The sequence below is a fragment of the Palaemon carinicauda genome, chromosome 18 (assembly GCF_036898095.1).
Source record: "Palaemon carinicauda isolate YSFRI2023 chromosome 18, ASM3689809v2, whole genome shotgun sequence".
NCBI classification, from domain to species: Eukaryota; Metazoa; Arthropoda; class Malacostraca; order Decapoda; family Palaemonidae; genus Palaemon; species Palaemon carinicauda.
The window spans coordinates 106,924,607-106,937,106 of NC_090742.1; the positions used below are offsets into that span (position 1 = coordinate 106,924,607).

The window sequence follows — 12,500 nt, forward strand, 5'->3', positions numbered from 1 at the left end:
GTCTTTGCCAATGCCAGTAAGTTGTTCTCTTTCCATCTCTTCTCGGAGTACCACTTCAAAATTTTGATGTATTCTCTCTGTAATTTTATAAATACAGTGTTCTAATTAAACTTCATAAACTTCAAAAGAACTATAGAAACCTGCCAGCTATTCTTATTTATGTTTGACAAGTGGTTGGTTAGCAGATTATAGTTATGAACAAACAACATTAACTTTCTAACCCCTAAGTTAGGAACTGAATCTATTTCTATGACAATTTGATCAAAAGAAAGAACAGTTCTGTAATACAGTCATTAACATTATCTGTTCTTGCTATATTTTATGTTTTATTGTTGATTACACCAAAATATATTCCGACAATATTTCAAGTACATTGCTTAAATTTTTTTTAAATAAATCTCACTTTCCGTATAACAAAATAACTTAATAGTAATGCTACCAAGAATAACAATAGAGTGGTCTATTTTTTTCAATTCCCTTTTATGTTTTAACCTTTCCTTAATCCCCGTTGCTTTAATATGCCAAAACAATATGCTAATACAACCCAGGAACATAAGAGGTGGGCTACCATTAAATGAGCACTCTTTGGTGTAGATGCAACAGTTCCTCCTTTACTTAAACCAAATGGCACTGTCACTCATTGTCCATAGGAAAAGGCAACATTTTTGACTGATGTGTTTGACCTATGAGCAGAGTAATGAGAAACTTAAATGTTCCTCATTTCTGTTTTACTGATGCTAAACTAATTAGTTTAGCTTTTAGATTTCATGAAATTAAAGCTCTCTTGATGGACCTTGATGCTTATGGAGGTGTAAACCCAAATGGTATCTTTCCTGTTTTTTTTAATAAAGACTATAGATTTCTTAGCTCCAAAGTTATCTGTTACTTTGTGCAAAGTAGCAAGAAAATAAACTTTTAGTGCTTGTTGGAGAATTGGTAATGTTACTGCACTATATAAATGTGTTTGTGGTACCATCCAATTTTCTAACTCGCATATTATCCAAAGTTTTTTAACGTCTTTTGGCAAAACGTCTAAATAGGTTTGCTGATGGTAATCATATGTTCCCTAATTTGGGACTTGGCTTTCATAAAGGCCTTGGAGCATGTGATGCCCTTCTTACAATATCAAATGCCGTACAGAAATCCCTTGATTGTGGTCAGGAAGTTCGTATGATTGGCCACAATTCTATTACTGCCTTTGATTGTGTTAATCATGTGGCCCTTGTTTTCAAACTCAAAACAGGTGGAAGTGGGTCAATCTTTTCTCAGCATCATTATTGAATTTTTAAGTAATAGATCACAAAGAGTTGTTGATGGGCACCAAAAGTGAGTATAGGAATGTGATACCTGGTGTTCCTCAGGGTAGTGTGTGGTGTCCATTACTTTTCATAATACAGTATACAGTATACACATGACATGTGGTTTGGCTTAGAAAATAAACTTGTTGCATGTGCATATGATACTACTCTCTTTGCATCAATTCCATCTCCTGAATGTACATCTGGAGTTACTGATTCCCTTAATAGAGATCTAGCTAAAATTAGTGTGTGGTGCAAATTATGGGGGTATGAAGGTAAATCCAAACAAAACTCAAAGTATGATTGTAAGTAAGTCAAGGAAAAATGCTCCTCAACATCCAAATCTCAGCATTGATAATGTTTCTTTAACTCTGTGTAACTCTTAAAATTTTAGGTGTGATTCTTGACAACAAATTTACTTTTGAGAGACACACAAGGTCTGTGTCTTCTTCAATTACACAAAAAATTGGCTTACTGAGAAAGTCTTGAAGGATTTTTGGTGATTAATTTATTCTGAAGAAGTGCTTTATTTCTTCCATTCTACTTTGATTTAAGTATTGTTCTCCTGCCTGGTCTTCAGCTGCTCATTCTCATCTAAATTTGTTGGACAGGAACTTTCGGTCTATTAAATTTCTTATTCCTGATTTAGATATTAATCTCTGGCAATGTCGCTCAATTAGTTCGTTATGCATGTTGCATATTATTTTCCCTAATTCTGACCATCCTTTACATTCAGATCTTACAGGACAGTACCATCCTGTTCATAATACTAGGTATGCAGTTGATTTTAATAGTCAGGCCTTCTCCATCATGAGTCTCAATATTACACAGTATTCTAGAAGTTTTATTCCATCTGTGACCGTGTTGTGGAATGATCTTCCTAATCGGGTAGCTGAATCAATAGAACTTAAAAAGTTCAAACTTGCAGCAAATTTATTTATGTTGAACAGGCTGACATGTCTCTTTATAGTTTGTTTTTGAAAGACCTGTTTTAGTGTTGTTACTGTTCTAAAAATATTTTATTTTAATTATTCATTAATTCTCATATACAGTGATACCTCTGGATACGAAAGTTTCTGCTTACGAAAAATTCAGGATACGAAAAGCGATACAAAGATTTTTATGCCCCAGTATACGAAAAAATTTTCAGGATACGAAAAGCTTACGAGATCCCAACTCGCCGCCGAGAGTGCAGTACCTTTTTTTTCAGTATATCAACCCCTAATTTAGGTGTACAGGTAACAATACACCTTCACTGATCCAAATGCTTTACATACAGTACCGTAACTTTTATACAGTAGTAAAGAAAACGGACCGTTTTCTTAGGGCTTGGAGGGGATAACTAGGCTATAACTACATTATTGAATAATCTCATGGTGGTTTCTGGAATGGATTAGGCTATTTTTAACGGCTGGGTTAATTATTGAATGATAGAAATGGCTGCATTGCATGTTTATTACTACAGTTTAGCGTGTTTATGAAAGAAAAGGTGTCTTTTCGTAAGGCTTGGAACGGATTAGGCTATTTACATGTAAAACGCGACTCAGGAAACGAAAAAATCAGCATACGAAACCGTATCCTGAACGGATTACTTTCGTATGCTGAGGCATCACTGTAAAGTACTTTTATTTATTTCTTTATTTTCTTTCCTCACTGGGCTATTTTTCCCTGAAGCCCTTGGGCTTATAGCATCCTGCTTTTCCAACTAGGGTTGTAGCTTAGCAATTAATAATAATAATAATAATAATAATAATAATAATAATAATAATACAGTAATTGTCCTGGGAGAGATAGAGAGAGCATGTGTTACCATGAGGCAGTCGCAATCTTTTTTTTTTACAGGTCTATATTTCCCCTGGAGAAAATCTTCAGCACCAAACACACCTTACTTAGCACAAAAGCAGTTAAAACACTTATTTAACCTACTCAACATAGTCTGTAGAAGCATTTAAGTAAGTCCTCACTACCATCAAATAATTTCCTCCTTAACTGTCCATGTACTTTTCTTAAGAGTAAAGGAGTAAAATCAGCAATAAAGACCAGGCATGCTAATCTTGTGGTCTTTTACCCTCAATTATCACTGTGCTATATTTCAACTCGTACATAATTTACTAACAGGATATCTTATAGAAAATGTGGGAGTTGTTGTATAAAGTTAAGGAAGCTTAGCAGATAAAAAAGTAGAATGCCACAAGCAATGAAGCTGCGAGTCAAAAGAATGCTACAGTAAACTATACAATGCACACTGCACATACATGTACCTCTTCAATTTGACAAGTCTCTTAACATATAGCAGGCTTTCTAACTTAATTGAATAGTTGAAATATGTGGTCCATCCATGAAGTCATGTCATTGTTGCACAAGTCAGGGATACTTAAACTTCTATATGTAAGAGCACATATCTTAGAAAGGTCTTTAGATTGTTATACTAATCGTGATTCTGGCAAATAACACATAGCATTACTTCCAGTATGTCATGGATGCTTTGAAACCAATAAGTTACCATATACTCCAGAGATACTTCTGCTTGGGATAAGGGGTACTTGCTTCCAGTATGTCTTGTCTGGCACAATTTTGACATTAACAAGGCTTAACAGACTATAGGCTGGAAGCTGAACAAGCCTAAGGGTTAGTTCTTTAAAGAAACTTTCCAATTTCTAAGGCGGAATCAGCAGCATTTAGATTCACAGGAATCAATGTTGTAAAGATAAAAGAGGGAATAGAACTGAGTATGGAGGATTATGCTCAATCTATTGAAGACATCAAAAATATAAGAAAGGCTAGAAACGACGAACCGCTTACAAAAATTTGAAAGTTTACTGGGAAGATTCAGTGGTTGGCAGACAATGTCAGGCCTGATTTGGCGATTGTAGCACTCAAAATGTCTATGAAAAATAAAGATGCTACAATAGGTGATTTAAAGTACATAAACAAAATAGTGAAGAAAATTAAATCAAAAAGTAAAATGAAATTCCAAAGTTGGAAGAAAGGAAGATCTTAAAATTTATAGACTTGGCGATGCTAGTTACAAATGTGATTCTAAATCGATTGGAGATAATTATGATAGGAAATAAGAGGAATGAAATAGTTGCTCCGATTTATTGGAAAACAAAAACCATAAGGCAAGTTTGTCATTCTGTGAAGGATGCCGAAACGAGGAATCTAAGTAAATTAGTAGACGACACTGTTTATCTAGCTAAAGTTATTGAGCAGCTGATATTTGGAGATAAAGAGGGAAAGGTCCCTGTTAAACTGTATACAAACAGTCTACCAACTTTAGAAAGTATAGCGTCAACAAAACAGGTAGAAAGGAAGTTGTTGAGAAACACCGTGGCAGATTTGAAAGAAAAATTCAGGGATGGAGAAGATCGTTCAGTTGGTTAGACACCAAAAATATGATAGCTGACATACTCACAAAGGAATGCAAGGACAACGACGACATCATGGAAATTTTGATTAACAGAAAATTAAGAGTCATTACAAACAAGGACAATCTTGTTCATTTTGAAAACGGCGAATATAAGTTAGAAAATGTAAAGATTAACGATAGGAAAACAAATACCTAACTCACCCAATCTTATCTTTTGGACATTAGGCTGTCTATATTTTGGCATTAATTAAATATTAACTTACCGTGTTATGAGGATTTCGTTAGCAATATATTGTACAATTATTTTAGACGTATATGATAATGTGTTACTCTCTCATTTTAAACCTTTGAAAATGCTCACAATGGATATTGTATGCAATTTTATTATCATATCATTATGATTATATTTCTACTAGCATGTTCACCTATTGTTTGTTTAACGAGAGTAAAACAAAAGAGAAGGCCGGGGGAATAACAGACTATAGGCTGGAAGCTGAACAAGCCTAAGGGTTAGTTCGCTTGTTACTGTAATTACCCATTTTATGTCCTGACTTAGCCTTAATGGCGTGAATGTATTTTTATAAGGTTGTATAAATAAAGAGATACTGTGAGGAGAAGGACGTCTCTTATTTCCCATCGAAAGATATTTCAAGGCTCTTTGCAGTTACCATCAGTACCCATACTTTTTATTTACCATTTAACTTTTCATCCATTTCCTTTGATCCTATCATACTTGCAAGTTTAAATCCTTACCTCCTTATACCTTTTAATCCTTAAAAAGAATAAAATCGCAGGGTGAAGCTTATGAGAGGAGAAATTTCTCTTTGGTTTCATTAACCAAAATAATAGAAATAATGACAATTTTTTAAATACTTCCTCATTAACAAAACCTGCTAGGCTTTATTTTATAATATATATATATATATATATATATATATATATATATATATATATATATATATACATATATATATATATATATATGTATATATATATATATATATATATATATATATATATATATATATATATATATATATATAGTTTAAAAAGTCAATAGTTGAAGCACAGAGTTAAGGAGTTTGTTCTTCCTTGGTAAAGTGTCCATACAGTATATCCTAAAAGATTGTATAAAGAGCACAAAATCACTGAACAAATGCTTCACCTCACTAACCAGCAAATCAGCCCCTAAACTGAAACAATAATTTTTTATGATTATGGCCCCTTTGAGTGATTTTCATACTGTTCTCAGCTGTTCCCTAAGAATATTTTGAATTCAAATTATGTTCTCTTTGTTCTTAAACAATCAAAGTTAACATGCCATATTATATTCAAAGTAAAGAAACACATGCATTTTTTCTTTGTTAAATACTTTTCTTTACATTACACTGATCAACAAATATTTAACCTTAGAAGCACTATCACCATTAAGGGTAAAGTTAGGAGTCAGGATAATGTACTGTGAAAAAGGGCCATGAACAAATAAATTGCTTTCATAGCATCAATTTTTAATGTCAGGAAAGAAAGGCAAAATCTCTCTACAGTGGTTCTATCTCCTTGCAAAGCTGTACTATACAGTCTGACTCAAATCTATTTTGTAGCTGTGATAGCATCTCAATTTACTGTATCTGATTACAGATCTGTGAATAAGACACAAAATATATGAAAGGTTGAATAATCAATATAAAGAAGAGCTTTTAAAAGCCACGAAATCACATATACCATGAAACTGTATTTGAAAAGTGGCAACTGAAAACATAAGAAAAACTAAGAGTAATGTTTACATGTACACATATTTATCCACATTCCACCACTGAATGGATGATCATGAAGCAAAAGGCAACATTGCCAAACTTTGAATGTTCTTTTGCTGCATTGTACACAATACATACATACATAAACACACATACACATACACACACACACACACACACACACACACACACATATATATATATATATATATATATATATATATATATATATATATATATATATATATATATATAACAGAAAACTAGCTTCTTAAGACTTTCAATAAAATTTTGTATCATGAATTTCATCAATAATCTCTAGTAAGCTTCAAAACAAATAATTTCATTAAGATTTGTAATCAATATCTAGATTTCATAAAGTAATCAAAAAGATTTTAGTATGCACAACTTACCAAAATAGTCCCACAAATACAGATTTTTCCCAAAAAAGCGTGTAGATTTGAAACCATAGGAAAACACTTGCTCCAAACAGCAAACCAAGCCGAAATCTCCACACAGCAACAATGTTAGGCTTCCTCTTTCCTTCTCTGGCTTATAAAAGTATTTCACCAAACTATTCACTGAATCCCCTGGAAATAAGAAAGAACAAAAAACACCAAATTAGTTCCAAGTATACAATAATGAAATTTTAACTGTACAAACAAACCACTTCATCTTATTTATATAAACCTCCTCTGTAGTTCATATTACTTTTCTTGAAGTTGGCTAAATCGTCAAGCTCCACCATCAAATTTAAATATTCTCAGCTTTTTTTTCTGCAATAGCCCACTACCACTACCCCTTGGGTAAACATACTTTATGTCTTTCAGGTCTCTCATCGCCACTCTCTTGTGCCAACATCTTAGCTCACAGTCAAGATTGTGGTCCTTGTCTTGATAGAAAAACACTTTTTACAGCAAAACGGATGTCTTCTTATGACTTCACTATATCTTCTTGTGAGAATTGTTCAAGAGATTTATTGCTGGGTGGTAATGTTCAGCATTCTCTATGAGTCATGTGCTAGGACAAATTTGTGATTTGAATACCCTTTATCAAGAATTTAGTTTCCTTTCGGATCCTCTAATGAAGGAATATTGTCAGTTAGTAGTAATTCACAATAAAGATTCAAGATATAGAAGGAAATTATCTTTAAGTCTAATGGGATAAGCCAAACAAGACATTCCTATAGAGAGTATAGGGATGTGATATCTGGTGTTCCACAGGGTAGTGTTCTTGGCCAATTACTTTCCATACTATATACACATGACATGTGGTTTGGCTTGTTGCAAATGCAGATGATGCTACTCTCTTTGCATCAATTCCATCCCCTGAATGTAGATCTGGGGTTGGTGAATCCCTAAATAGCGATTTAGCTAAAATTAGTGCATGGTGCAAATTATGGGGTATGAAGTTGAATCCCAACAAAACTCAAAGTATGATTGTAAGTGGCTCCTCAACATCCGGTTCTCAGTATTGATAATGTTTCTTAAAATTTTTGACTTAAAATTTTAGGTGTGATTCTCGACAGCAAATTTACTTTTGAGAAACACATTAGGTCTGTGTCTTCTTCAATTGCACAAAAAATTGACTTATTGAGAAAGTCTTACAAGATTTTCGGTGATCAATCTATTCTGAAGAAGTGTTTTAATTCTTTCATTCTATCTTGTTTTGAGTATTGTTCTCCTGTCTGGTGTTCAGCTGCTGATTCTCATCTTAATTTGTTGGACAGAAACTTACGGTCTATTAAATTTCTTATTCCTGATCTAGATATTAATCTTTGGCACTGTCGTTCAATTAGTTCTTTATGCAAGTTGCATAAGATTTTTCATATCTCTGACCATCCTTTACATTCAGATCTCCCTGGACAATTCTATCCTGTTTGTAATACTAGGCAGGCAGTTAATTCTAATAGCCAGGCTTTTTCCATCATGAAGCTCAATACTACACAGTATTCTAGAAGTTTTATTCCAGCTGTTACCAAGTTGTGGAATGATCTTCCTAATCGGGTAGTTGAATCGGTAGAACTTCAAAAGTTCAAAGTTGGAGCAAATGTTTTTATGTTGACCAGGCTGACATGAGTCTTTTTATAGTTTATATGACATATCAGTTTTTGACGTTGTTAATAGTTTATATAGGACATATCTGTTTTGACGCTGTTACTGGTTCTAGAATGATATATAGTTAATTTATTCTCATCATTTATTTATTTCCTTTCCTCACTGGGCTATTTTTCCTTGTTGGAGCCCTTGGGCTTATAGCATCTTGCTTTTCCAACTAGGGTTGTAGCTTGGCTAGTAATAATAATAATAATAATAGTTGATTGAGATGAAAGTGAGGTTGCTGATGCCTAGTTGCCTAGTTAGCTATTACCAATATTTCAGTCTTGATAGTAAAGAGCTTCAAAAAAATTTTCTGACTCTACTAGCTTTGCGCATCCTCAAAAGACCAAGAAGTGTTTGGCTGAAAGAAGAGTTCCAGGTTACTAGTTTCTAAGTTCTAGAAAGCTGAGGTATTACAGTACTGCAATGCCAAAAACAACTACTGCATGACTACCTATCTAATACCCATGTTGTGAATTACCAATGGAGTAAAATATTTACATATCAAGCTAACATATGCAAAAGACATTAGGATTCTCTAGCCTCGACTTCACCTAAAAGTGGTCAGCAAAGTAAGGGGACCGTCCGCTATGTCATGCATTATTTTTTCTGATTATTCAAAATACACAATTTTTATATATGTTTTACACATATAAAACTTTTAACTGATAAAAATTTCAAGTCATTTGATAAAAAAACTTTTTGATTTATTAGGAAAAATCATAATTTAAAAAAAATATTTTAGGTTCATTTTTCTCAATTAATAGGATAATTGTATTGAAAATCATACCATCAAAACTTCGTTATAAATTGAATAATTCCGTATGACAGATTTTCGATTTTCCTATTTCTTTTTTTTAATGAAGTTTTTTCTTAATTTTCTTTGTCTAGACATAAAATAATCATGAAAAAAAAAAGAGAAAAAGGAAAATCAAAATTCTGTTGCACAAAAGTGTGCGATTTTTATTCTTCTTAATATCTTTCTCTCTAAAATTGAACAAAAAATAAGTGAGAAAATTTACCTAAGTGGGAATAATTATGTTTTTGAGTTATGAGCTTCCAAAGATGTGCTATAAATTTTTGCTCTTTTTCTTTAAAAATCAAGATATCATAATTATAATAACCTTACAGTGCTTTGTACTTTTATTCATTCCTAAATGAAGGCTCCCTAAATGAGGTATTTAAACCCTAAGTTTACCAATACACTTGGCGCAATGGTGTCATGAGTTGCCAGCGGCCTCTCATTGTTGCCAGAGTTATAGTTAGAATGTTCCAGCTTTGTACTCTTTTTTCCTGTTTCCCTCTCTTTCTGGTTCATTTTTGTTGCTCTCTGCTTACCTTTTGTTCTTTCTATGACCCTAGGTAACATTGGGCATGCTATAAAGTTCATGAGGATGTTGTGAAAACACAATGTACATATGAACTGAAAGTAAACAAACACATGCATTATAACTTCTATACGTCTTTGGAAATTGGCTTTTCTTCTCGAAGATTGCAGTTGTGCTCACCTACTCTCTACCAATGCCTTCCATCTCTTCCACACATACGAGATTTCGAAACATAAGTGAAAAAATTGCTATATAGGCTATATGCAAAAATAAACACACAAAGACAATTCTGTCAAACTCAGTCATGCAGACGACACAGTAAGGATGACGTCACCATTTAAAGACCGCTATATTTTCATTATTTGTAAATCTAATTGGCTGAAACTTCTGGAGAGCATGTACAATACGTTTCTGCATACATAGAAACAAAAAACCGATTTTTTATTTTCTCAAGTTGTTATATCAAACACCATAGCAGATGGTCCCCTTGAGCTGATCTAATAAACTACATAACAATATGACAAATCACTATTCTAAACACTGCCATACAGTCACCTGTAGCAATCTTGAACAGTAAAATAGCCCATCTATTATATTAACACTATCCCTAATAGTGGCTAACTAAATCGGAACTTAATTTCTCTTAACAGTACATGTACAGTCGAACTTCAATTCATGGAGCTCAGGAAAGATGTGTTTACAGTCATATGATGAAGGAGAAGATGATGGGAGAGCGTAAACAAAGCAACAAGGTAGTGTAGTCCCAGTATTAGTATTGGTTCTTAGTGATGACGTATTTTTGGTTGCCAGACAAATTTCAGCATTGGAGGTGCTGTAATGAGTTCAATAGAGCTTGAATTGGTGGGCTCCCATATATATACTGAGTCCGTGCTTTGCAAGTTGAAACACTGGCCCTAGAATGTGGAAGATGAAATTTCTTTGGTATTTGATGTCCTATTGGATTCCCTATCATGGCTTTTTAAAGGCAAGCCTGATGGCTTTGGGAGACTTAATATGACCTTGGATATGTTCCACTGGAATATCCTTTCTAGGACTAATCTTGATTTCTTAAACTGACCAGGAAGCCTATTGAAAACAAAATTTTCTTTATTCACTGATCCAAGTACTGTTGAGGGATTTCCATCGAAAACTTTATTGAGAACTGGTGCAGAAGTCGACTGTTACATTTTACCCTCGAGAACCAACAACCTGCATCTCATGATTTTTTCACCCCAGCAGTGAACAAAAGTTTGGGATCTCGAGGAATGTGGCCGACTTCATTGTAGAGTACAAGTCAAGTCCAACCAGGTGACAATGTGAATTGTCTTGGAACAAAGGGGTAACCCTTGTGAAAACAAGGGGACCAACAGAAATTTCAACAGGTTTCTGTCTCTATCTTCTTTTACCTACTTGAACGAGGCCTGACTTCCACTACGATAACCACCTGTAAGTCGGCTCTGACTGATCTCTTCTATATGCCTTTGATACGAACCTCATAAGCAAAACCTTCTCTAAAGTACCAAAGCATGTACTAGACCCAAGCTGGCAACCCCTCCTAAGCCCATTACATGGTCGTTGGTCAAAGTCTTGCACTATGCTTCGAACCTAAACAATGAGGATTGTACTCTATAGGAACTAACACAGAAAGTAAATTTTCTGTTCGCAATAGCCTCAGGGTCTAGAATTAGTGAAATATTGGCCCTATCAGGGATGTAGGCCATATTCAGTCCACAGAAGAGGGAGAACTGAATCCTTCCCCCGATCCTACTTTTCTTGCCAAAAACGAGCTGCCCACCAAAAGGTGGGGTCGTTGGAGAATCTGCCCACTGAAGGAAGATGTCTCCCTATGCCCATTGGTGTCTTAAGGTCTATCTTCGTAGAACTTCAGACTTCAAGGAAGGACAGCTCTTCAGAGGCGAAACCTCAGGATCAAAATCTATCCCTAAAATAACTGAGACCAATGCTCACCTACTTATTCGCAGAGCGGATCCTGACAGCTCACCCGCAGGTCATGATCCTAAGAAAATTGCTTCTTCACGGAACTTCTTCAAACACTATACGAAGCAAGTGCATAAAAAAAAAATGTTGTGGTGGCGGCGGGTAGTTTTAAAAAACCCATCGTCTAAGCCTGTGACGAACAGTGAACTGCTTTGGGACTTTCCAGTGCATCGGGTGCATGGGTACATTTACCCTCGAGTGCAAATCACAACGATTATTAACACACTATTCCATATAGGTGCATATCTGACCGATAACACCAGTGCCAAGTGAACATTGCGTCACGGTGTTCATGCATTTCCAAAATCTGTACGAATCAGTTAGATTTGGTTTCACATCTCCATTTAGTGGCATCATTTCGATGAAATTACGTATTTTTTCGACAAGAGGAAATACGGACCCTGATGTGTTTTCCATGCAGGATCAGATTCATACCTGATTGTAACTACATTTGATAATCTAGTTACAAAGTAAAATACTAAAAGTATTTGCATCTTATTGCTGCTATCTCAGACAAATAAAGCATACTACAGTTTTAATTAAACACTAGAAGTGCCCAACTTGAAATCAGAGTACAGATTTCCAAGGGATGAAAGGGGTAATCTCTGAGATTCACCGTCCGTCCCTATGGAGATACAAACTTTGAATCCTTA

The 12,500-nt window shown here is 34.4% G+C and overlaps 1 protein-coding gene across 4 annotated transcripts in view; it reads right to left on the minus strand.

Annotated features, from left to right (window-relative positions):
- pns (pinstripe) overlaps positions 1-12,500 on the minus strand; it is a 281,719-nt gene that overhangs the window by 9,482 nt on the left and 259,737 nt on the right. For all 4 annotated transcript variants that reach the window (XM_068392649.1, XM_068392651.1, XM_068392648.1 and 1 more), the window contains 2 exons: positions 6,836-7,012; positions 1-77 (listed from right to left, as the gene is read on the minus strand). The exon at positions 1-77 is cut by the window's left edge and continues 122 nt beyond it. In XM_068392649.1, the coding sequence (XP_068248750.1) occupies positions 1-77; positions 6,836-7,012 (254 nt within the window). The remainder of the gene's footprint in view (positions 78-6,835; positions 7,013-12,500) is intronic.